Source organism: Rhineura floridana, chromosome 11 (genome assembly GCF_030035675.1).
Source record: "Rhineura floridana isolate rRhiFlo1 chromosome 11, rRhiFlo1.hap2, whole genome shotgun sequence".
Classification (NCBI taxonomy): Eukaryota; Metazoa; Chordata; class Lepidosauria; order Squamata; family Rhineuridae; genus Rhineura; species Rhineura floridana.
In genome coordinates, this window is record NC_084490.1 from 70,954,420 (window position 1) to 70,981,067 (window position 26,648).

Sequence of the window (26,648 nt, forward strand, 5' to 3'; positions counted from 1 at the left end):
GGGAAGGAGCTCTGCCTCAACTCCTCCCGGAACGCTCCTCGCGCGCTGGGCCCTCCTCCGGGAGCGGAGAAGTTTCGTCACAGCAGGACGCGTCGCAATTTGCGGGTGGAGGAGGAAGAGGCGGCCCTCTCTTTCCTTGCCAGTCTAACGGAAACCCGGAACTGTGATCGTCAGGAGGGGCCTCTTCATTTGATAAGCGGCGGAGCGGTTGGTTTTCTTCGCCGCTGAGGTCGGTCGGGGCAATGGCGGCGATGGGAATGGCCGACCCGAGCTTCTTGTGGGGAGTCTTCCAAAGGTGAGCGCGCTAAGTCCCCTTCTCTCGCCCCGCACCCCCTTCTCAGTGAGGTGACTCATAATGGTGAATGTCAGAAGGCTGCCCGGCTCTTCCCTCAGCCGCCGCCCCCGGGAATTCTGGGCGTGAGCACTGCACTAGGGCGCGTTTGGTTGCGTTCCCATCCTTCACAGTGGAAACGTCCTTTTGTGTTTGACCACAGGGTTGATAAGGACCGCAGTGGCATCATCTCAGACGTCGAGCTCCAGCAAGCGCTCTCTAATGGTAAGTCACGACCTCACTTCCTTCTTCCTAACCCTACTGTACGACGCTGAAGTTGGGTCCTTGTTCCCAGTTCTTTATTTGCTTGAAAGTTCAAAACACCAAAAAAGAAGAAAAGTTCAAAAGAAAGTTAACATGTCTCTGAACCCCCAAATATATGTTGAGGTACCTTATATCATATATTGCTATAATCTGGGGACTCTACCCATCAAGAATATCAATAAATGTATTGCATCAAAATTATCAGGCTTCTGAAATGCTCATAAATGCATAATGATGTCATAAAATCATAAAAAGTAACAGGGTGCCCTCCCCAAAATCTGCTATGCGCCAGGACAAATTATACACCCCAGGAAAAAAGAGATTGTACTCTGCGAGATGCCAGTGCTTCCTGTCTGCCCTGGAACTTCTCCTGGGCCCAAGGCACGGATAATTCATCAACACAAAACCAAAATAGACAAAATATGCAGGAAAAATAAGTAACTGGGGGTGCCCCCCCCAAAATCTGCTCTGGGCCAGGACAAATCATACACCCCAGGAAAGGGGAGGGTGTCCTCTACAAGGTGCCACTGCTTCCTGTCTGGCCCAGAGCTTTTGCTGGGCTCAGTGCACGGATAAGGGCATCTAAGCACAATGAAAATGGACAAAAACATGCAGGAAAAAATAAGTAACTAGGGGCGCCCACCCCTAAATCTGCTCTTGGCCAGGACAAATCATACAACCTAGGAAACGGGAGGATGTCCTCTGTGAGATGCCACTGCTTCCCATCTGGCCCAGCGCTTCTCCTGGGCTCAGGCCACGCATAAGGGCATCTACACAAAACCAAAATAGGAAAAAGCATGTAGAAAAAAATAAGTAACAAGAGATGCCCACCCCACAATCTGCTCTGGGCCAGGACAAATCATAGATCCCTGGAAAGGGGAGGGTGTCCTCTATAAATGCCAGTGCTTCCTGCCTTGCCCAGAGCTTCTGCTGGGCACAGGGCACAGATAATGGCATCTATGCACAACCAGAATAGATGAAAACATGCAGAAAAAAATAAGTAACTGGGGGTGCCCACCCCAAACTCTGCTCTGGTCCAGGGCAACTCATACACCCCAGGAAAGGGGAGGGTGCCCTCTACGAGATGCCAGTGCATCCCACCTGGCCCAGAGCACCTGCTGGGTACAGGGCATGGATAAGGGCATCAATGAACAACCAAAATAGACAAAAATGTGTAGACAAAAGAAGTAACGGAAGGTCCCCAACCCAAAATGTGCTCTTTCCTGGGGTGTATTGTCTGTGCTGGCCTAGAGCAGAGTTCAGGATGGGCACACTCAATTACTTTTCTTTTGCATGGTTTTGTCTATTTTGGTTGTTATGGATGTTCTTATCCACACCCTGCACCCAGCAGAAGCTCTTGAGCCAGGCAGGAAGCAATAACATTTGAAAGAGGACACCCTCCCCTCCCCTTTCCTTGGGTGTATGGTTTGTCCTGGCTCAGAGCAGACCTTGAGGTGGGCACCCACAGTTACTTACTGTTCTGCATGTTTTTGTCTATTTTTGTAGTGCATAGATGCCTTTATCCATGCCCTGTGCTCAGCAGAACCACTGCACCAGGCAGAATGCGTTGGCATCTCATAGAGGACACTTCCCCTTTCCTGGGGTGTCCTGGCCCAGAGCAGATTTTTGGGTGTGCACCCCCAGTTATTTTTTTCTGCATGCTTTTGTCTATTTTGGTTTTGTGTAGATGCCCTTATCCGTGCCCTGCGCCCAGCAGAAACTGCAAGCCAGGTGGGGGAAAATGGCATTTCAAAGAGGACACCCTCCCCTTTCCTCGGGTGTATGCTTTCTCCTAGCCCAGAGCAGAATTTGGGGCGGGCACTTTTTTTGTTTCTGCTTGTTTTTGTCTGTTTTAGTTGTGCACAGATGTCCTTATCTAGGCCCTGCACCCATCAGAAGCTCTGGGCCATGCGGGAAGTACTGGCATTTCATAGAGGACACCCTCCCCTTTCCTGGGGTGTATGATTTGTCCTGGCCCAGAGCAGATTGTGGGGGGGGGCACCCTTAGTTACTTATTTTTTATGATTTTATGACATCGCTATGCATTTATGAGTATTTCAGAAGCCTGATAATTTTGATGCAATAAATTTATTGTTCTTGATTGGGAGAGTCTCCAGTTCACAGAGATCCCAGGGTACCCCAACTTATATTTGGGGGTTCAGAGACATGTTAACTTTCCTTTGGAGTTGCTGTAGCTGTGAACTTTTCTTTTTTAGTGTTTTTAACTTTCAAGCAAATAAGGAAGTGGGAACTAGGAACCAACTTCAGCGTCGTACCTATTGTTCTGGTGGCAGATTCTCTCTCCTCCCCCCATCATCAATACTAGTGTGAAGCAGGGGACAGTTTTTTTAAATACTTGTTTTTAATTCAGCATACTCATGTTGTACAATAGGATGTAATAATCAACAGTACAACAAAATAGTTAAAGGAAAGGGGGGGGAAACCTGGCTAACCCATTCCAGGGAAAGTTGCCTTGCACTTCTGAGGTTTACCTTTCCATGTGGTGCTGAAAGGTGGGTTCCCTGGGCAGAGGGTTCCAAAGAGACCTTGCAATCAGTGAGAAGGGCTGATTTCACCTCATCACTCTCCTACCCAAAGTGGACAGAACCCAGAATAGTTACCTTCCCAGTCCTTGCAAGACAGTGGAGAATATATAGAAGGTGATTCTCCGTGTACATGGGACTTTCAAGATAAGAAAGTTGTTGGACTTTAATTAGAAAAACCTGTGCCGAATTCTCTTGCTTAACCATAAAGCTCTGTGCGTGGCCTTGAGGGGGTCAATCTCTCAACCTAGACAACTTTGCAGGATTAGTGAGAGAACAAAAACAGGTACGCTGCTCCGAAAGAAAAAAAATATGGTATATTTTTAGTCTTTAATACATTTGTGTTATTCCAAAGGTCATAAAATATTAACTGTTTCTCTGTAGGAAAGTGCACAAAACTCACATACAGATTTGTTATGTGAATATCACATGTCTCTTGTTATAGACCACAGTCACATCATATATGTATTCTGCTTTAAACAGTCGTGGCTTCCCCCAAAGAATCCTGGGAAGTGTAGTTTTCGAAGGGTGCTAAGTGTTATTAGGAGACTCCTATTCCCCTGATAGAGCAACAATTCTCAGAATTCTCTTAGAGAGACTGACTTCAGTGGTTATGGGATTTGTTGTCCTGTGATGTTTCCTCTTTCCCACTTTCAATATTTTTTTAAGTTTCACTTACTGTTGTAAGTTTCTCTTAGATGAATTTACCCCTATTGAAATGATCGGGATATGGAAATGGAAACTACAAGGGCCTAATCTAAATGGAGTCCATTTTTCCTCCAGCAGTTAAGAACATAACAACAGCCTGCTGGATCAGGCCAGTGGCCCATCTAGTCCAGCATCCTGTTCTCACTGTGGCCAACCAGGTGCCTGGGGGAAGCCCGCAAACAGGACCCGAGTGCAAGAACACTCTCTCCTCCTGAGGCTTCCGGCAACTGGTTTTCAGAAGCATGCTGCCTCTGACTAGGGTGGCACAGCACAGCCATCATGGCTAGTAGCCATTGATAGCCCTGTCCTCCATGAATTTGTCTAATCTTCTTTTAAAGCCATCCAAGCTGGTGGCCATTACTGCATCTTGTGGGAGCAAATTCCAGTTTTTCAAAGCAGGGTAGGGAAAATGACCTAGCATTTCATCTTTTGTGGTTATACCACTTCAAGACCAGTGGAATAGAGTTATTCTCTTTGGCAAATTCACACAATGCATTTATTCCACAAACTACACTTCCCAGGATTCTTTGGGGGAAGCCATGACTATTTAAAGTGGAAAAATAGTGGAATAAATGGTGTTGGAGGAGAGCTTTGTGCGTACCATGGACTGCGAAAAAGACACATAATTGGGAGTTGGAACAAATTAAACCAGAGCTATCACTAGAAGCTAAAATGATGAAACTGAGGTTATCATACTTTGGACACAGAATGAGAAGACATGATTCACTAAAAAAGACCATAATGCTGGGAAAAACAGAAGGAAGTAGAAAAAGAGGAAGGCCAAACAAGATACGGATTAATTCCATCAAGGAAGCCACAGACCTGAACGTACAAGATCTGAACAGGATGGCTCATGACAGATGCTCTTGGAGGTGGCTGACTCATAGGGTCGCCATTAGTTATAATTGACTTGAAGGGTCAGCAACAACAACTGTGCCACTTGTGGCTTTCCAGTGTGTGTGCACCCAATGGGAAAAAGTGGGATTCTTGCACATGACAGTGAAAACACTCCAGTAATGAGACTATTGAAGTAGGAAAATGGTGCCAGTTACACAGTGTACGGTAAGGCAGAAAAAAGCATCGGCCTCTGAAGTGCAAAGGGTTCTTATTATAGGTATTAATTTCAGAAGAATCCAGAGTAGCTAACCTTTTAATACTATACTCACAATTAAGACTGGCTAGAATGAATTTGCTTCTACACAAATATTCCTTGAAAGTATGGGCAAATCTCTTGCCTTTTATTAATTATTGCAGGTAGCTGGGGGGGGGGCGAGGGGAATTACGCAGATACAGAGTCCGAGCTTGGCGTAATGTGTGTAAAAAGAAGCTGTTCGAAGTAAACAAGTTGAAACAAAGCAACTTCTTATCCATTATTATGAGACATCAATAATTGCATTATGCTGATGTTGAGTTTAAAGACGTAAACGAGATCATGAAGGATTGATTCCAGAACTCCTAGTATTCAACACAAGACGTTTACAAATTGTGTCTGGGCTTGGTATCCCAGTATGAGTTGATGTAGCAGTACAGTACAGTCCCACCTTGATAGTGCAGCGTTATATGAATTTATCAGCACACATACTGTCTGAAGTTATGTCATATAGACTTCATTGCAGATTGAATTGTGTTTTTGCTAACTTTAAATCTGAGATTCATTCGACAACTGTTGATAGGGGTTTGACTGTTTTCCCTACATACAAATGTTTTATAAAAAGTTCACATATTCTACAATATTTACACTATTGTTTTCTGATGCAATTGCAGAATGGAAGAAACGTGTGGGATTTAGCCAGTAAGGTGCTTATTTTACTTTACTGTTGAAGTTTTATTACACAAATGAAGGGTGAATTAATTCTTTCAAAGTGTCTGATAGCACCTTAAACAATGAAATTTTTTGTTGCATGAGTTTAGAGGTTAGATGCTGTTTTTTCCCCAAGCTGGATCGCTCAAACTCTCTGTCCGTGGGGTTTGGGAGAGCTGTGCAGGGATTTATTTATGGAACCTAATTTTTGGCATGCAAGCTCCTTCATTAGGGCCTCAGTTGTGAATTTATTTCCTCCTTCAGCAGCCTCCATGGTACATGATCTGATCCATTCATACTATCACCAGCAGATACCACTTCGCTGTTATTGCGTAGTGAAAGAATCCAAAATTATTCTAATTATAAGAGATATAAGAGTTATTTACATGAATGTTCAAATCTGTATGCCTCCAAAGTTTTTTAAAAAAGAGTAAAGGTTTGTTCAAAAGGGAGTGGATGTGAAATATTTGCTGTCTGTTCCAAGTTATAAAACATTGCCTAGCTTCCAGGTCTTCACTATTATATTCTCTGATCCTGCAGTCCTTTGTATACTTACTTGGGAGTAAGCGCGACTCAGTAGTGCTTCCATCTGAGTAAATATACATGGATGTTAATTGGAAGTTCAAACAGTCTTATAAAGATGTTTTGTCATTTAAATTTCTAGCCTGAAGTAACCTTACCAAAGAAAAGGAGATAATTATCCATGCAGTGTGGTTCTTTTCTTATTCCTTTAATAAAATGTATTTAGTCCCTCAAAGTTAGGAAAAATGCTTTCAGTACTTATATTACATAGGGACTGCAAGGGTTGCCAACTAAAAGAGAACCAGGCTCCATCCTCCATTCCCTAGACTTGATTTTTTTAAAGTCAGAATTCTATTTATTCTGATTAGCATAGATCACCTGTGGCTGTCTAGATGTTTGGGTCCAACTCCCATTAGCCCCAGCTGCCATTGTCAGAGATTACAGAATACAACATCATCTGGAGGACTGCAGGTTCCCCATCCCTGAGATAGCTTAGCAAACATTCTACTACAGCAGGGATTGGCAGCCTTTTTGCCCCCAAGGACTGCATGGGGCAGTGAGTGATGGGGTCTCATAAAATCCAGGTTTGTTCTTATCTCTTAATTCTTTATTGTTACTGTTTTTAGCCAATGACCATTACAATATACAAAAGGACATGTTTATAAAACATTGAAATACAATCTAATATTAAAAGCCTAAAACTACGAATGAGAGTGATAGTAGTTTGCTCCTAATTTGAATAAACTCAGATGAGCTCCCCTTAGCTTTACTTGATAGATACGTGTTAAACATGTTTAATTAGTAGGTTATACCCTTGGCTGGACATGGGCAGTCACATTTAGGAGCTTGCGTGGGCTGAGATGCAACCTGAGGCAAGGATTGCATGGCAGGAGCTAGGTTCTTAGCCAGGTCTGTCACAGAGCTTCCTTAAACTGTTACAGCATGTCAAGGAAAAACTGCCACTGATTTACAGGAGTTGGATCGTGGGACGTATTAATAGTAGCAATAGGCCCAGGATAAGGCCCTTGGATTTACATGGATGAATGAACAGTGAGCATCCTGGAAGACCCTTCAAATCTTCCGAACTCCAAAGCCACATCTGTGCATTACCGCTGCCAAAATCCAAGAAGCTACAATTAAACTACATTTACGGTGGCACTGGACTCTAATAATAATAATAATAATAAAATTTAATTTTTGAGTCGCCTATCTGACCAAATGGCCACTCTAGGCGACGTACATTTAAAATACAATAAAATTACAATATAAAATACAAAACAGTCATCAGTGCAGTAGCGATACACAGCAGCAGGTAATCAATTAAACAATCATAAAGGCTAACCCGCCCCGGAGATCCCAAAGGCCTGTCTGAACAGCCAGGTCTTCAAGGCCCAGCGGAATACATTCAGAGAAGGGGTGTGCCAAAGATCAAACGGGAGAGAGTTCCAGAGAGTGGGGGCTGCCACTGAGAATGCCCTCTCTCTAGTCCCCACCAACCTAGCTGTTTTAGCTGGTGGGATAGAAAGAAGGCCCTGTGTGGCTGATCTTGTTGGGCGGCATAATTGGTGATGCTGGAGGCGCTCCTTCAGGTAAACTGGGGCGACACCGTATAGGGATTTAAAGGTTAACACCAACACCTTGAATTGGGCCTGGAAAACAACTGGAAGCCAGTGTAGATCACATAACACTGGAGTGATGTGGTCACGGCGGCGACTATTCATAAGTAATCGAGCCGCCACGTTTTGTACCAGCTGCAATTTCCGGACCGTTTTCAAGGGTAACCCCACGTAGAGCACATTACAGTAGTCTAATCTAGAGGTGACCAGGGCATGTACCACCAGTGGGAGCCGATGAACAGGAAGGTAGGGTTGCAGTCTCCGTATGAGACGTAATTGATACCAAGCTGCCCGGCTCACTGCCGAAATGTGAGCCTCCATGGACAGCTTGGAGTCAAGGACAACCCCGAGGCTGCGAACTTGGTCCTTTAGGGGCAAACTCACCCCATTGAACATCAAGGTGACATCTCCTAACCTTCCTTTGTCTCCCACAAGTAGTACCTCAGTCTTGTCAGGATTTAGCTTCAGCCTGTTCCTTCCCATCCAGCCACTCACGGATTCCAGGCACTCTAGTACAGCTTTCTTTCATGGTCAAGGACAAGTCAGCATGTTGGGCAGGCTGTGAGGAACAGGGGATACTATTCTGCATGTGGTGTTGTGAAATAGTTCAGAAGTTTTGGAAAGAGGTCTTTGTGGTTGTTGCTAGCATCATAAACCAAAAATTGTTGCTAGATCCTGTACTGTGGAGTTGTCCATTGAAAGTGATAAAAACCCAGCAGTGGTCCATAAGGATTTATACGCTATGCTCCTGTTGGCAGCTCGCTTAGAAATAGCACAACACTGGAAAGGGACAGTCCACTCCAGGTAATGTGTGGATGGACAGGATATGGGACATAGCCTTGTCTGAGCATGTAATTCAACACTGTAGTAATGAAAGATATGGCCAAACACAATCACTTTGATGTGACATGTGCCCCATTTCCCAGTTTTGTTAATAGTCCCAAGGGAGAAAAACATGGTGCTGGTGCCGCTGGCTCCTCAGTCTTACAGTCCAGTGATGCTAAAGGGCCTTGGGCAGGAGCTGCTGAAATCCCCAGAAGTTCCCCAAATCTCAATATCTGCAAACTGAGAAACTGCCAAACCACCCTCATGCTGGGAGGTAGAGGGGTTGACATGGGCCACCATTATTGCTATGCTGTCTCTCACTGAGACCATTAGAGGGGCTTGTGTGCTTGAAAAGATTTGCTTTGGCTTTCCCCATTGTTGTGAGGTGTTTGGCCCAAAGCAAATGGGAAGACTGAAGCTTGTGGTGCTGAAGCTCCTGCTGCTGGCAGGGGGAGAACAAAATGGAGGGCACGTTGGGATGGAAGCTTTGAGAAAGATGAGAGAAACAACTGCATCTTATAGAAATGTTTTCAACAGTGAGAAGGGACACCAAGCGGAGCAGCAGTGGAGAAACGGGCAGCTGCGGAGGGTGAGGCAGGAGTCAGTACTAAGGCAAAACTCACAAAGAAACAGGAAAACAGTAGAAAGACCTGAAACTATAGGCATGCACAATAAAACTTGTTATAGAGTATAAGGGAGATGCAGCTCCTATTTAATGAAACAGCTTTATCTGCCTTCTAGCACTAGCTAGGGGAAAGAAAATTGTTGGTAGTCTAATGGTGTTTTGACCTCATGGAAAAGCAAAGTAATAAGTAAAGTAGGGGGTTGGAGCATACTGTCCCTCAGGAATTCTGTGTGTGGGGTTTTTGTTTTGAAATTTTCTGTCTGGAATAAAATTAATAATTTTTTTTTGAAAAAAACAAAGTGGGGTATGGTAAATATCGGTTGTGTCAGGAGGGAAAGGGTGACTTCACCCATATGTGGTGGTGGCGTAAGAAGGTGCAGTCCTATTGACATAAGAACATCAGAACCTAAGAAGAGCCTGCTGGATCAGGCCAGTGGCCCATCTAGTCCAGCATCCTGTTCTCACAGTGGCCAGCCAGGGGCCTGGGGGAAGCCCACAAGCAGGACCCGAGTGCAAGGACACTCTCTCCTCCTGAGGCTTCCGGCAACTGGTTTTTGAAATTTCACAAATTGTGATTTCCATTATTAAGGAAATGTTCCACCTGGAAATAAACATAGAACCACTTGTATGTCTATTAAGTTATATGTAGCGGAACATACACATACAAGTACAAAACACAGATATTATATACAGTATTCTTACTCTTGGAAGAAAGTCATTTTGAAAAACTTGGAAAGAAAGTCAGAGCCCAGAAAAGTTGGAATTGATAAGGAACAACTGGGGATTATTAATTTGCCAGTATGTTGTGAATGTCTAAAACAATGAGAGCTGGAATGTATAAACGGAATTTAGCAATACGAAATAATGAAAAGAATTAGATATTGCTGGCATAGGACTAGATTGTATGCTGCCATAAGTATTTGCCTAGGAAGGACTAAGTACAAAGCATTGCAATCCTTGATTCTTTACTTTTAGAATTAGGATGAAGCAATATTTAAGATTGTAAGATTATGATAGAATGTACCATTAACAGTTTTCAAACTGTAAATTATTTGCAAGGAGTATTTGTATGGTTTTGTTATTATGTGCCTTCAAGTCACTCATACTTATGGCGACCCTATGAATCAGTGACCTCCAGTAGCATCTGTCATGAACCACCCTCTTCACATCTTGTAAGTTCAGGTCTGTGGCTTCCTTTGTGGAATCAATCCATCTCTTGTTTGGCCTTCCTCCTTTTCTACTCCCTTCTGTTTTTCCCAGCATTATTGTCTTTTCTAGTGAATCATGTCTTCTCATTGTGTGTCCAAAGTATGATAAAGTGAGGGGAGAGAGAGAATCGGTAGTGATTCTGAGTAATGGTTCTTATCCCCTTGTCTTCATAATTTTATAACATTGAGCTTTTCCTGTATGCATGCTTTCATGGTTTCCTTCCTGTTTCTTTTAGGAACATGGACTCAATTCAATCCAGCAACAGTTAGATCTATCTTATGTAAGTGATTTCATATCATGATACTTTTAAACAACTTTTGGTTTTGTACTCTCATGTAGCATTGTTAGAGAGATTGGAGGGAAGGTCCACAGTATGCCAACAAAATGTCATAATAAAATGGTTAAATGAATACAGGCATGCCCCACTTAACGTCGCTTCACTTAACGTCGCCTCGCTATAACGTACATGCTCCATACGTCACCATATCCCGCTTAACGTACGCGCGCTTTGCAATTACGGACTCTTAATGGCATGACGCCACTGCCGTCTAGTGGCGATTGCAGTGCAGTACATGCATAGATAATTGCTTCACTTTAAGTACATTTTCACTTTACATACACGCTCCGGTCCCATTGCGTATGTTAAAGCGGGGTATGCCTGTATCTTCGGTTTAAAATGACTTCCATTTGTATTGTCCTCTTAAACCATTACTCTCATGTAGATCAATACTCTGAAATGGGGATCAAAACAGTACTTTTAAACAGATTGTTTAATTGTCAATGTGATACTTTTGAGTGATCATATGCACGGTCTCACATGGATTCTGTGCCTGCATAGAGCACAATTAGGCACCTTCTAGAGCTAAAAGACAAAGATTTTTTTATGGGATGTCTGCTCTAGGACACATACTTAAAGGGATGTGACCCCACCTTTCCACTTGTCCTTAACAGTGGCTTGTGTATAAGGAAGCACTAGAGAGAGAGGAGCTCACTAGAGACTTGCAGTGGAGGAGGAGTCTGGTTATGTGGTGGCACAGATGACCTGTTGAAGAACTAGTTACAGGGAAGCAGGTAACAACCTGTTTTTCTTTTTCATGGTCTCTGTGCAGAAGCACATGTGGCTGAACAGCAGAACGTTCATGAAAATTGTACCCAGTTATGGGCACATGCTCAGGCAACTACTTTTTCTCCATATGGTTCTTTATTTTAATTAAAAATAAGAATTGCGGTTTGAAGATACAAATCATGTAACGTCATCCAAACAAAAATTTACTGAGCTAGATGTAGCTCTGAAAGGTATATCCACTCAAGCCCAAACACCCGGATTGTAGGATTAACATTGAGGACTGCAATCAGATAACAACATTACATATTTCAAGAACAAAGAAGCCTCAAGGAATAATGTGGGTGAAGCAACTGTCCTTGTTGAGTGTGTATACATTTCTGAGAGAATCTGAAGCCAAGTCCTCTTGAAGCATAGGTTAATGGTACATGAGATCAAATGCTCAAGAAAACTGTGTCAACCTCAGTCGATCCTTCCAAGGACTTGTAGAAAGTGAAAAGACAAAGGTTGAGATGGAACCCAGCTTTTTTTTATTGACAAAGGCACAGGCATGCTGTATAACCAATGCATACAGATAACACTTCAAGTTTGATAAGGGCTTTGGGTAGAACATGGAAAAATGTCCTGGTTTAAATGGAACACCAACACTACCTTCAGCAGAAAAAACAAGTCAGGTAGGCTTGAGGATTGTATTATTCCAATGCAAGATGACGGATTTACGTTTTAGCTTGTTTGACCTTATCCGAACCAAAACTGCTCCTAGACACTTGGTCAGAGTTTCCATCGCTTTTTTGGGATTAGAAGATGAAAAATAGAGGTAGAACTGTGTGTCATCTGCATATTGATGGCACTTAAGCCCAAACCTCCAGGTGGCTTTACTCAGCAGTTTCATCCCTGATGCTGGGGTTAATAGAACTCCAACAATAACTGGAGAGGTAAAGGTTCCCTACCTCTGATGTAGATGTTGAAGAGAATGGGACTATGGTATTCCAAAGGTCATGAGGTAGAACAGAAGTCCCCTAACAGCAGCATCTGGTTCTTACCCTCCAGGTAGGACTGAAGCTAGTGTAAAAGAGTGCCCCAAAGTTCTAACCCAGGGAGATGTATTTGGATTCTAACCCAGTGTAAAATGATTAAGAACAAAAGAAGAGCCTGCTGGACAGACCAATAGTCCAGCATCCTGTTCTCACAGTGGCCAACCAGATGCCTCTGGGAAGCCTGCAAGCAGAATCTGAGTGCAAGAACACTCTTTGCTCCTGTGGTTTACAGCAACTGGTATTTAGAAGTATACTACTCAAACTGTAAAGGCAGAGCTTAGCCATTGTGGCTATTAGCCACTGATAGCCTTATCCTCCACGCTGATCTTCCAATCAAAAAGCAGTTTTCTTTTCTCTGTGTGTGTTACAGAGAAAAAAGCAACAAAAGACATTAGAAGAAGCTGTTTGTGTAGAAGAGAGATGAAGCTAAGATGCAGTATGAAAAAAAGTGTCGCTTCTCTCTGTTCCCCAACATCCTAGAAGCTTTCCTGCTTGTTGATTAGTTCAGGCTGCTGCCACCACCCTGCTCACAACTAAAATGTGCCCTGTGTTTGTAAATAACAAGTCACAGGATAAAACACCTGCAGTTTTTTTAATTTTAGAGGTTGAAATTATCCCAAGCAGATATTTCTGCCCTTAAAGCAGACATTCGGGCCTGCTTAAAACCATGAACTAAAGTTCTCTTGATCAAAGTTTACTTCCATTCCACAGCTTCTGGGGAGATCACCTTTACAATGCATGCAGATTCACCCCAAAAGTTGAGCTCAGTAACATCATGGAGATGGATAGAAGTTTCATCTGTGTGCTCACCTTGAAAGGTGCCACCTTGACTAGCAGCCTGGAAGTAATGAAATAAAAATTAAGACCACATAAGTATTCCAGTCACTACTTGAATGGTCAGTGGTGATGGCATGCCACAGTGAACTGATGTGTCAGAAGGCACTTATCTGAAAATGAGGACTCAAGCAGGCCCTTGGAGGCATTTCATGCTTTGGGGTTGGTAGACCTTGGAACTTCACAGATCTGAAAGATTTTTGACCTGAGCAAAGAGGCTGATGAGAAGACAGTGTCCTCAGTAAACAGGACATATGATGCTGAGAGGAATCTTGTCTGCCATGGGCAGTATATGGCTCAAACCCATGTACTGAGCTGTAGCTTGAGCTTCCCTACCACCATGTAGAGCAGCCTTTCCCAGCCAGTGTGCCTCCAGGTGTTGCTGGACCACAGCTCCCATCAGCCTCAGCAACCATTGCCAATGGTCAAGAAAGATGGGAATTGTGGTCCAACAACATCTGGAGGCCCACTGGTTGGGAAAGGCTGATCTAGAGTGTCAGTCTTGGCACTAAACAGAGCACAGTGAAAAGGATTAATCTCATTGCATGGTTGACTTGGAGCGAGGCAGGATAACATAGAGCTATGGAATGTCAAACTACAGTCGACCATGCAATGAGAATAATAATAAAAATAATAATTTAATTTATGTGTCGCCTATCTGGCCAATGGCCACTCTAGGCGACTTACATTCCAGGCACAATAAAATACAGTATAAAAACAGTGCAATTATGATAATAAAACAGTACAGAGTAGCAGGCATTCAGTCATAAAAATTAACCCGCCCCGGAGGTCCGGAAGGCCTGTTTGAAGAGCCAGGTCTTCAGAGCTTGGCGGAATGCATTCAGGGAAGGGGCATGCCGGAGATCCAGCGGGAGGGAGTTCCAGAGAGTGGGGGCCGCCACTGAGAAGGCCCTCTCTCTCGTCCCCACCAACCTAGCTGTTTTAGTTGGTGGGACTCAGAGAAGGCCCTGTGTGGCTGATCTTGTCGGGCGGCATAGTTGGTGGCGTTGGAGGCGCTCCTTCCGGTAGACTGGGCCGAAACCGTATAGGGATTTAAAGGCTAATACCAACACCTTGAATTGGGCCCGGAAAACAACTGGAAGCCAGTGTAGATCAAACAACACTGGGGTGATGTGTTCCCAGCGGCGACTATTTGTAAGTAATCAAGCCGCCGCATTCTGTATAAGTTGTAATTTCCGGACCGTTTTCAAGGCTAGCCCCACGTAGAGCGCATTACAGTAGTCCAATCGAGAGGTGACCAGGGCATGTACTACCAGTGGGAGCTGCTGGACAGGAAGGTAGGGTTTCAGCCTACGTATAAGGTGTAGTTGATACCAAGCTGCCCGGCTCACTGCTGAAATCTGAGCCTCCATGGACATCTTGGAATCAAGGACAACCCCGAGGCTGTGGACCTGGTCCTTTAGGGGCAGACTCACCCCATTGAACATCAGGTCAACATCTCCCAACCTTCACTTATCCCCCACGAGCAGCACCTCGGTCTTGTCGGGGTTCAGCTTCAGCCTGTTCCTTCCCATCCATCCACTCACGGATTCCAGGCACTTGGACATGGTCTCCACAGCCAACTCTGGCGAGGACTTAAACGAGAGATAGAGCTGAGTGTCATCCGCATATTGGTGGCACTGCAGCCCAAATCTCCTAATGATTGTCCCCAGCTGCTTCACATAGATATTAAACAGCATGGGAGAGAGGATAGAACCCTGTGGCACACCACAATTTAGAGGCCAAGGGTCTGAAAGCTCTTCCCCCAATCCCACTCGTTGACGCCTATCGGAGAGAAAGGAACGGAACCACTGTAAAACTGTGCCTCCTATTCCCAATCCGTCCAGGCGATCTAAAAGTATAGATGTCCTGCTTAGCCAAATGATAAGCTGCATGCTGGATGGCTTGTGTGAGCTCCCAATTGTTGTCTGAGGGGAGATTTTAAAAAGTAAGCCTTTCCTAACAAAGGTATTCAAAATGAGACCTGTGGGCCTGGTAGTTGGCAATATAGAGTGAATAAACCATAGCAGAATTACATTCCCATGACTTGGCAACTTTTGTCCCCTTGATCTGCTGGAGCTGAAAGGCTTATGCTGTTACTTCCCTTGAGTTGCCTCCACAGTTTATAGTTTGGGGCTATATGTTCAAAATAGAACTTACCAGTCATCATGGCAGACTCTGTACAAGTTCTCAAGCCTTCTAGAAGTGAGCAACACAGAGGAAAATCTCTCCCAGGACTCCTTGGCTGCTTGACACAAGGATGAAGGTGAAAAATAAATGGGGCTACTGCAAATGATGCTGTAGGCATGGTAGGATCAGAGTTACCAGCAGCAGTATTGTCAGTTCAGCATGATGATGTGGCCATCAGAGCAATAATAACACACTTCTGGATGCATGGAATGAAGACGCTTCTTTCTGTGAAGGTAATATGTCTTAACACGGAGAGCAGTCTGAGCTCTGGGAGAAATGGGAACCATAAGGCTACAGTTCGACATAGGATTTAAGGGCATTGGTCCTAAGAGCTCATAGGATCCTGAAGAGAGGGTGGAGGCTGAGAATATCAGTCATGAAATTGTGCCCTGTCAACCAGATCCCAGAGATCAGCATGTAGTCGTGAGCAAAGTGGTAGTAGTCCTACTTGGCCAGGTTCTGGAGAGGCTTGAGAACCCTATGGAGAGTTACTATAACACAGATAATAGTAATAACTGCCCCCATTACAATGGTCACCTCATCAAGCCAAGGAATCCCTCAGTTTGGAGGAATCTGATCCTTAATCTCTTCTATCCCTATCAGAGAAACCCAACCAGGCACTGAAGCTGGAAAAATGTATTGGAGTCCTTCCAGTATCAGCTGCAAGGAGAATGGTGCCTGAGTAACAGCAGCAAACTAAATGGAAGCTGGTTCCAAGGCTAGCTGGTTTGAAGGCACTAATCCATCCCCTTTATGCTTATTTGCTCTGCCTTCATCAGTGAGGAAGATAGCAATGAGGAAGATAATCACATCTGACAAGCAAAATCAAGACAAGGGGAAACTACCTCTACCATGAACTCTGGTTTTAAACTTGGTATCTTCTCAGCTGTTACTAAGGCTACCATATCATAGTTGGGTCAACTCCTGTGCTGAGCACTGTCTCAGCTTGGCTAGAGGAGATTGCCATGTCAGGAATTGCCAATCTTTTGGGCCTGTGAGCACCACCCCCTCGGTCACTCTTCTCTCTGAAGATATGGAAATTTCTTAGAATTTTTGTCCTTAATCTTATGGACGGTACTCAGGATGGTGCCTTCTAATGGAGCCCTGCAGGCAGAGCAAATAAAACTTTATTTACTCCTAAAGGAGGCACCACCTTCTAATCCTCAGACCAAACTGGCAAAAGCAGGCAACTCAGAGTCCAAATTGTAACAGAAAAAAAAATAACACACAATTTAAAAAAGGAATCCAGGGGGAACTGTGGAAACTACAGGCTAGTTAAATGTTGGTCCTGGGAAAACCGGTGGAAGCAATTATTAAAGATAAAATAACCCAGCATATAGTAGAGCTAAAGTCTTGCTGAAGCAGAACTAGCGTGGCTTCTGCAAGGGTACGTCCTGTCTCACTAATCTTTTAGAATTCTTTGAGAGTGTCAACAAGCATATAGATAGGGGTGATCCAGTGGACATAATGTACTTGGACTTTCAAAAAGCTTTTGACAAAGTACTTCACCAAAGACTCCTGAGTAAGCTTAGCAGTCATGGAATAAGAAGAGAGGTCCTCTTGTGCATTGGTAACTGGTTAAGAAGCAGAAAGTAGAGAGTAGGAATAAATAGACAGTTCTCCCAGTGGAGGGATGTAGAATTTGCCTTCACAGCTGCAGCACACTGGGTTACAGCTTCACTGAGCTATCCACTTCAACCCCAAGGTTCCTGCTTAGCCTCTTGGAAACTGCTACACATCTGCAAGAGCACAGAATGAGTTAATAAAGATGTGTGACCAAATTTTGAGGGAAGGTGTTTTGAAGGCTAATGCTTCCATGAGATTCTTAGTGTTAGCAGCATAGACCAATTATCTCTAGGTGTAAGATTTGTGGAAGATAGTGATAGGAATGCATCTGTACATGAAGAATCTTGGGTTCATTTCAGTCACAGAAATTGCAGTAGGCACAATCTTACCTGCTTGTTCTGATTTTGGACTAGATTTCAATAAGTCAGTTGGACAAGGATACTAATGGTTGTACAACTATGGCAGGCAAAGAAGGTTACACACAAATCAGGAAAATCTGTCCTCAGTCTTTGTCCACTGCTTATCTCACAGACTTATTCTCATTGTAAATGATCTGAACAGTGTAAAAGACGTGTATAATACAGTTAGTACAGTTAAAGCCATCATAATTTTTTCTGTGAGCGCATCCAAAGACGACATCAAATACCCATCATACTAATGCTAAGTGAAATGCAGTGGGCTCAAAAATACAAGAGTATCTGTATGTTTGCAGAAAATAACACATGCATTGTCTCGCAACTCAAGCAATTAGCAAGGTCAAGCAACACCAAGACAAGAAAACTTTTGTACCAGTTGTGTGCATCATGCGCATCAACTTTTATTCTTTGTCTTGTGATCATAAGCAAATATTCTTCAGTGCTTGAGCCAGTCACCCCGTCTGTGCAATTTGTAAAGTCAGATGTAATGGAAATGAAAGCACATATACAAGAGGTGCTTGGAATGATAGAACAACACAGGGAAGCTAGTACACAATAATGAAGAAGTGCAGAAAGCTGGGAGATGAAGTGGATGAAGCACCCAGACAAACCATACAACAGAAAAAATCATGCTTCAACCAATCCAGCATTCTATCCCTGGTCCATCTACATGCCCTACCTGGATTTGCTTATTACCTCACTGAGGACTTATTTCAGACATGAATGCCAAAGTGCTTACAGTTTCTGAAACTCCATCCATCTCAGGTGTACCACACTAAGAAAAAGTCTTCCAAACTCATGTCAATCCCATTCAACAACTTTACAAATTTGAAAATGTTGGGGATGAATCTGTTCCTTGGTATGAGTGGGCAAAAAGACATAGCAAAGAAATACATGCCCATGATTGTGTGACACATGCAACATGAGATTTACTAAGCTGCTGGACTACATCAAATGGTTATCTGCTATTAAAATGGCCATCCTTACAGCACTTTCTCTTCCAGTGAAAACATGCACAATTGAACAATCCTTTAGCACTTTGTTCAGGGTGAAGCCATGACTGCATTTGACAGTGAGTGAAGATCGATTGCCTGGCTTGTTTTTGTTGAGTGTCCATAGAGAACTGTTGAATACATATCCCAAGGAGAAATTTGGAAAAGCAACTATTGACCATTTTGGCCAAGACCCTCTAAGACTCCAGTTCTTGTTCAAAGATTGTTCCACTTTTGTATTTTCCTTTATGTTATGGACAGACAAGCATTACCAAAAAAAATCTGACTGGTTTCAGACCTTCTGTCATGCATTCTCTGCAGCCAAGGCAGATTCTGTGTGAGAGATATGAAATTCAGCCTTAGGGATCTTTAATTTGCTTTAGAATCCTACAGTATTGTTCAATGGAGCAACTAAAGCTGTCTTTCTAGTGTTGTTGCTAAATGGCAATTTGTCAGAAGCTACTTCTGAAATGTATAATCTTGTACAATACAGTAAATCAGCAACTGGCACAGCCCACCATTGTTTCTTGTTACTTCTCTTTAGCACCATCAACAACCTTTGGTTACCAGTCATAAACCTTTCCCACCCACCCTGAATTATATCTGTGGACTTTCATGGGATGGCCTACTACAATTTTGGTCCAAAAATATGAGAACATTTATAGTGCCATAGCACTATAAATAGTACATCTGGAAGGGCCCTAAGAGTTGGCATGCCAGGGGGTCAAGAGCCCACACTCTGTTCTTTGATTTCCTACTCAGCCAGTCTACTGTTTGATTGGAAACTCCTGCCAGATGTCCAACCTGGATTGATAGATTAATCTCTGCCAGGGATAGTAGGTTGTTTGCCAGTTTATCCAGGGATACTGAGAGTGCCCCTGCTTCCTCACATTTGTGGACACCAGGGAAAGGGTGACAGGTGCCATATTGGCAACCCCAGCTTCAGATCCTGCAGGGAGGCATGACCATCAGTAATGAGAGACAATGTGGAGAGAGAACTGAGATGCATAGCCAGTGGCGCTCTGGTAACTTTGGCTTCGTCATCCACTGTCAAGTGGGCCTGTGCCCACCTGGTTGCTTGAATTCAAGAGAGCATATTCCAGCATTTCTATCTCAGGAACTTCTAACAGTGGGGTAAGGTGAAACACAGGAGATGACGATCAAACCTGCTGGAACGGTTCATGTAGCAGATGGGCACTTTTAGAGCAGGGCCTGCTGGTACAGTATGCTAGCAGATGCAGACTAATTCACCAAGGGGGGAAAGAGACAATGGGGGTGGGGACGGCAGGAATAAACAGCCTCTGTCTTTTTCTGCTGAGGAAGAAAGTTCCTTCCCATGCAACTGGTGCAGTCGTGAAGGAACTGAGAGGGAAGGGCTGCAAGGGCGGGTCTCCCACCAAGCCTTTAAGTCACCAAACTCTAGAAGATTCTGCATTTGCTCTGTGCAGGTACCAAGCACACGTGTCGCTGCATAGAGACCACAAAGAATATTTTCAAATTGTATGCCGTGCCTTTCTACTCTAAATGGATGTTCAAAGCAGCTCCAGTAGCCCTGACTGGGGTCCTCAATTTGGTGCCCACTCAGACTTCCTGCCCCTCCCTTTTTGTGTATGTTTTGCCTTTATAATCTTTGGGTTGTTTGGTGGGGAAGTTGCCTACTCATTGCGGGGTATTTTTTGGGGTGGTGCAAGTGTTCTTCCTGTTTGGAGGCCAGGGTTCCGAGTATCACTAGTTTCTTCTGTGACGTTAATATTTTGTGGTGCCTGCATCAGATTCTTTAATTTCCAACTTTGCCCCGAGCCGAAAAGGATTGGGGACCTCTGCCCTGTGAGAAGCTGTTTGCTGTATGAAGTCAGACAAAAATGGATGAGGTACCCACCTCCCCGTTTCTACAGCACTTTTCTTCCCCATGCTTACCAACCTCTTTGGTTTCATCATTGGTAAGATGTAGATGTTTAAATACTCTTTAAAACAAATCACAACTTTCTTTGAAGAAACCACTGTGAAATCTGGTTCTCTTTGCATCCCATGTCTGAAGCGGAAATGAACGTTTAGTGCGTTCTGTGGCATCTTTCTAATAGTAGCTGTGCGATACCATGAACTCTGGAGCTTGACAAAAAGACATCTAAGAGTATACACCTGTAATTTTTAAATATTTTCCTTTCTCCTATTTAATAATTTTTATTAAATGTTTACACGCCACTTATCACCAAGTGATCCCAAAATGGTTTATACAAGAATAAATTATATCAGTAAAAATTACAAATACAATTTAAGATAGCAATAATAAAACTAGAAACTGTAATTCTAAATAGATTTAAAAACAATCTAACCATAGCATCCCAAAGCTAGAGAAAACAAGTTTTTAGAAATCTGCCTCAAGTAGTCTTGCATTTTTCTATTCTGACTCTGTAGCAGAAACAAATGAAGGTTACTTGCAAATTACAGAAACTTTTGTTAAAATTCATGCATTCATGTAACCTGTACCCATTCCCCCTGCCTCGGGATTTTTAGGATGTGAAAGAACAAGGCAATGTTCAAGGATTGCATGTATACAAGGGGCCTTGCTCCCTCAAAACTAATTATTTCCTTATTCATTTTAAAGTCTGTCTTTGTTTCTCTTGTACTGTATTAATAGAATGCATTCTATAATAGACATGCTGCATAATTATCAGGATAGAGTAGACACAAGAGCAGCTATCCATTATAAATCATGATTAAACGATCAATAAAATTATTAAAAGCTTGATGCTTATGACATCTACCCCGGATGTAACAATAGGAAGCCTTTCTTGAAAAACCATGTGATTTCTTGAGTAAAAAAAAACATCTCTTGTGATGACAAATGGCAATTGGGTTTCTCCAAAGAAAAGTGCTGACAATACTCAATTTTTCTTAGCTTCTATAGGTCACATACTGACTGTGTAGAAACTATCACTGCTGTTTATTTTTCTTGATGTGAAAAAGTCAAAAGCAAAAGGAAATATTTGCAATACAGTTACATTTTTAATGAGGTATTTCACTTCAGCAGTAGTACGTTCCTGCCTCTTAAGCTTAACAGAAAATTATTGATGTCTTATTCTGTAACCTAAATGTATTAATATTGTGGTGGTTTGTTTCAGCCATGTTTGACAGAGAGAACAAAGGTGGTGTGAACTTCAATGAATTCACCGGAGTCTGGAAATACATATCTGACTGGCAGAATGTCTTTCGCACGTATGATAGAGACAATTCTGGAATGATTGACAAACATGAACTAAAGCAAGCACTAACAGGTTTTGGTAATTCATTTGCCGTTATATTTGACCATGTATCACAATAAGCTAGACTGAGGGTTAAACCAAATCGCATACTGGAATATTCCAAATAGGAAATGGGCATGTTTCCCTTGTGGTCCTTAAAAAACAAAACCTAGAAATGCTACCCAGAGTTTACTTTTTCAGAAGAGTTTTTTTCACTGAGAAGAACTTTGCAATACCATAGGCATTCTGTACTTATTTTTACAAATAGATTCAGTTGGGGCAAATAGCCACATACCTGCTTAAGAAATATAAAGGTCTAACAACTTGGTTTAGTTACTATCAAGGAACAGCTGGAGAAGGTATTTATGGCTGTAGTCCAATATTCACTTACCTGGGAGTAAGCCCTATTGAACTCATTGACACTTCCAATAAGTATATTCATAGAATTTAATCAATATTTCAAGAATTTACAAGATCATTCAGCCATTTTACTAAGGCACTTAACTTAATGGTCACAGTCTAAAATTAAATAAGCAGTGCACAACTCCATCAATATTTGTGGGTTCAAACATGCCTAATTTAATGCTAGATTATGGTCAATGTATGTGTTCTGTTACTTTTTTTAACAGTATAACAACCAGGGAGTTAAACCACTAAGAATGTGTGTTCTAGTCTAACTCTCTAGTTCAGTTCTGGAAAGAGACAAAAGGTGCAATCCAACTGCTATTTATGCCAGGCTCAGAGGAAGTGGATATGGCGGACCCCCCCTGCTAAACCAAGACCAATCTGGGCCAATATTATGCTAGGAAAAAGGTCCATCTAAGAAAATAACTACAATGGAACTCCATGGAGGGCACTTACTCCCTGGTAGGGGTATTTGTGAGAGATTTTATGTTCCGGTCTCTGCACATAGCTCCCGGCTGAGTTAGCATTCAGCTGGCCTGGAGGCTCTCAAACAGTAATTGGATGCCACAGATCTTCCTGCCAACTCCTCTTATGCCAGCACCCCTTCTGCCAGCTGGGTTGAATTGCTCTCCCCATCAGAGCTAGCTTTTTTAAAAAAGATAACTAGTTAAATGAAAAACTTACAGTTGCAATGTAATGCATATAAAAAGAATAGCAATATATAATTTAATTTGGGAGGAGGGGATTAAATATGCAGTTTGGATGACCTAGTGCCACATTATCCAGAGCTGATGAGAATAATTAATTTTCCCCCCAATATTATTTCTACATTTAACATAGGAGTAACAGAAAACACAATTTTTAGCACATTTCTACTGGCAGGTAAATACACTAAGTAAAATGCTATTGAATATATTGTGTGCTGTGGCTGCAGTGAATATGCTGTGTATAGTTTCTGGTTATGTTTTTACAAAAAGGGTATTATAGAACTGAAAAGGGCACAAGCAGATATATTTATACCAAAAAAATTACACCCTGACTCATAAAGGGGCACAGTATGACTGGCCTGTGTTGTAGCTTCTGCCTTGCCATAAAACGAGTGGGGAACCTTTTCCAGTTTTCATTCCTTTCTAGGCAACCTTCTGGGGGCCACATGCTGGTGAGCAGAACAATTCATGTAGATTTTACCTTTTGTGCAGTTGGCTGGTGTCTGCACACACTCACATAGACCTCTCTGTCCACCATCCAGGAAAGTAAGAACATTATCAGAGTTCCAAGGATATACATTCCAACCAGCCCAAAATGTGAAAGGTACAAGTGAGGGGTAAGCCGAGAGGCAGATAGAAAAGGTTGGAGGCCATATTTGGCCTGTAGGCTTGTGGTTCCCCACCTCTGCCAGGGTATCTTAAGACTCTAGAAAATAGACCAAGCCAAGCCCCACAAGGATTTTCAATTTCTTCTGAAGGCTTTATATCATTGCTGTCTGTATTTTGTTCATTCCGTGAATGGAATTGGCCAGCTCTCTAAGGACTTGGTTTTGTTTTTTCTAGTGTCAATAAACCACAATCGTCATTTTTTGAACATAAGGTGACTGCGCTGTGTGTGCAGCACAGCACCTGGTTGCTTTCATTACCAACACATTTTTTCCCAAGTTTGCATGAATCTCCTGTAGTTTTTGGTGTTTTGGTTTTGTGGTGTGTTGTCTTGTGTAGTTTGTTTGGGTTCATTTGCTTAAATACATTGCCATATTGTTGCCCAATTAATCCATAAAAAAGGGGGCTTAGACTTTAATATTTTCTTTACTTTGCTCTGGTATGCCTTCAATTCTTTCAAGGTTATCGACTATCTGACCAATTCTACGATCTCCTTATTCAGAAGTTTGACAGACAAAGAAGAGGACAAGTGGCTTTTGATGACTTCATTCAGTGTTGCGTTGTCCTACAGGTAATAACAAACTGGATTACTGAATAGCTAAGATTTAGAGGGACCAAATAAAATGAACCTAAAAACATAAAAGTTAAGCAAATACCCAGTTATTAACAAATCCATACCTGATTGGAATTTAGCGATAGAGGTTTCTTTTTCTAATGGTAGCAGAAATGCAATACTTTCCACTGTCTTCAATATTTATTTTGCCATCTCTCTTTGTGCTTTTTGTGAACTCTGGGTTTTTGGAAGATGCCAAAGAGCCCAGTTACTGCTTGCTTTAAAGTAGTAAACAGTAAATGCATGGAATGGCTACAAGATAAAAGATTTCACACCACTATTTTTGTTCCAGCAAACTGCATGCAGTGAAGCTATCAAATAAATTTTTCAGAACTAGCTAGAAGTCAAGTTAAGGAATGTATAAGTGTAACTCTCAATGACTTTTCAGTTGATGCTATTCCTGTTGCAGAAGGGGTCTTTAGCCATAGTAGTAACTCTAGTAGAGGGATTTCAATCTGAAATATAGCAATATCACTCCATACAAGCATTATTCAGCTTTTTGATTTTTCAGTGAAGGTGAGCTGTATAATCTTGTCAGTTACTTGGTTTTTAGTCAAAAGGCTTTTGTAACAGTGCAGTGAGGCATTTATTGACGTCAGTTTGGATTCAAGATAATCGCAGTTGTCTCCAGGTTAGTATAAATAAGGTTATAAATATTTCTAAAACACTCTGAACTAAATTTTAGTACTACTTAAACAAGTGGTATGCTGGGCTTAAAGTAATCAAATCTGGAACAAGTCAGCAATGAGTTTGTTCCCACTGAAATAAGTGGGAACCAAGTCCAACTAGTGTAGCATATAGACACACTGATGTGCTGGTTCCAGTGCATCTCCACCTCTCTTTTCTGAAAATGGAGACACACAATGCTAGTTTTTTCTCTAAAACCTGCCTGGATCGAGCTTTTTTTAAAAAAAATTCAGCTTCAAACAACCCACTGCTCTTGCAGGTATGGCCAATGGAAATGTTTTGCTGTGAGTGGTCCTAAAATGTCTGAAATCAGCAGTAAGGAAGGGAGGTGTGTCCACTAGGGGGCAAATTTGCTTCAAAGCACAGCCAGAAAAACCATTCTAGCTACTTTTGAAGGACTAGTGTGCCCACAGCCTTAGTCTGGATTCAGACCAGTGTTTAAGCCTTGACAGCTACATGAACGCCTCTAGATTATGTATACTAGATTACTAATCTCAATTGAACCAACCCTCTCAACTTCAATTCTTGTTTCATGACTGATAACTGGATTTCATTGTTAGAATGCAGCAGTAAATCTATTTTTAACATGTTCTTTTCAGAAATGGACCGATGTCTTCAGACGCTATGATACTGACCAAGATGGATGGATCCAAGTGTCATATGAGCAGTATCTCTCCATGGTCTTCAGTGTTGTATGACAGCAAAAACTGTTCCATTAGAATATGGACCAGAATTGCCAACTTTCTTGTATACCAAAACAAAAATGGATAATTTTTCACTCTCTCAAATGTTGTATAGAGGATCGTTAGAATTTTACTAATAATCATGACCATTCTAACTGCTGCTTTGAAACTTAGCATTGCATCATGTACATTAGATTTTTGGAAGTATCTGAAATGCCAAACAGTAGTAGCAATGCATGTGCCTTATTTACTTTTTAAAAGAAATTTAAATGCCCGAATTATGTTTTATTTCCATATCAAGAATGATTTAAAATTTACAGTGTTTTTAGCTGTACATTACATGTTTGCTGTAGCTACAGTGGAGGGATACGAGTGTTTTTTTAATTCCTTCATGCATTACAATTTGGTGCATGGAGACACTATGAATGTTCCATAACTCTGTGTTGTGTGCAGTGAGATGCCCTGCCATCCTCTCCAGCTTATCATCCCTGCAGCTGTCCTGCATGCAAAGGTAATACAACCAGCGAAAAGCCCAAATTCTAAACCGGGTAAGGCAGGGACGTCATTTTGCTAGGGGACTGTTGGTAGTGCAACACTGTTGGTGCCTTGGTAGCCTATAGCAAAAAAGTAAATCAAGAACTGAGGGATCTTAGTAACCATCATACAGCTCTGTGTATTATTATTTCTATCATTTATTAAATGTATATCCCACTGATTTTCCCAGAAGGAGCCCGGGTGGCAGTCAAAAACACTAAAAACATCTTTTAAAAAAATCTGAAAACAATTCCAACACAGATGCAGACTGGGATAAGGTCTCTAGTTAAAGGGCTTGCTGAAAGAGGAAGGTCTTCAATAGACACTGAAAAGACAAAAGAGATGGCACCTGTCTAATATTTAAGGGGAGTGAATTCCAAAGGAAACTTGATTTCATTGTAGACCTCACTACAGGGTTCATAGCAAGCATGTTCGCTGTCATGTAACGTGCAAGTACAGTCATCTGGAAAAGTCACTTTGAAAATAAACAAGGAGCTAAGGGAAGAGACACAGTAAATGACAGTCAATTGGGGCGGGGTGCGTGTGCAAGAGCTCCCTTTGAAGGGGGT

General features: G+C 42.4%; 1 protein-coding gene across 2 annotated transcripts; it reads left to right on the plus strand.

Annotated features, from left to right (window-relative positions):
• Positions 1-26,207, plus strand: PDCD6 (programmed cell death 6). Of its 2 annotated transcripts, none has more exons than XM_061590052.1 (6): positions 1-295; positions 495-556; positions 10,680-10,724; positions 21,665-21,823; positions 24,024-24,133; positions 25,462-26,207. In XM_061590052.1, the coding sequence occupies exons 1-6, from the start codon at positions 243-245 to the stop codon at positions 25,558-25,560; spliced, it is 528 nt and encodes a 175-aa protein (XP_061446036.1). In that variant the 5' UTR covers positions 1-242; the 3' UTR covers positions 25,561-26,207. The 2 variants fall into 2 exon arrangements, with proteins under 2 accessions (XP_061446036.1, XP_061446037.1); XM_061590053.1 differs by having other exon boundaries at positions 2-295; positions 21,665-21,817.
• The last annotated feature ends 441 nt before the right edge of the window (positions 26,208-26,648 follow it).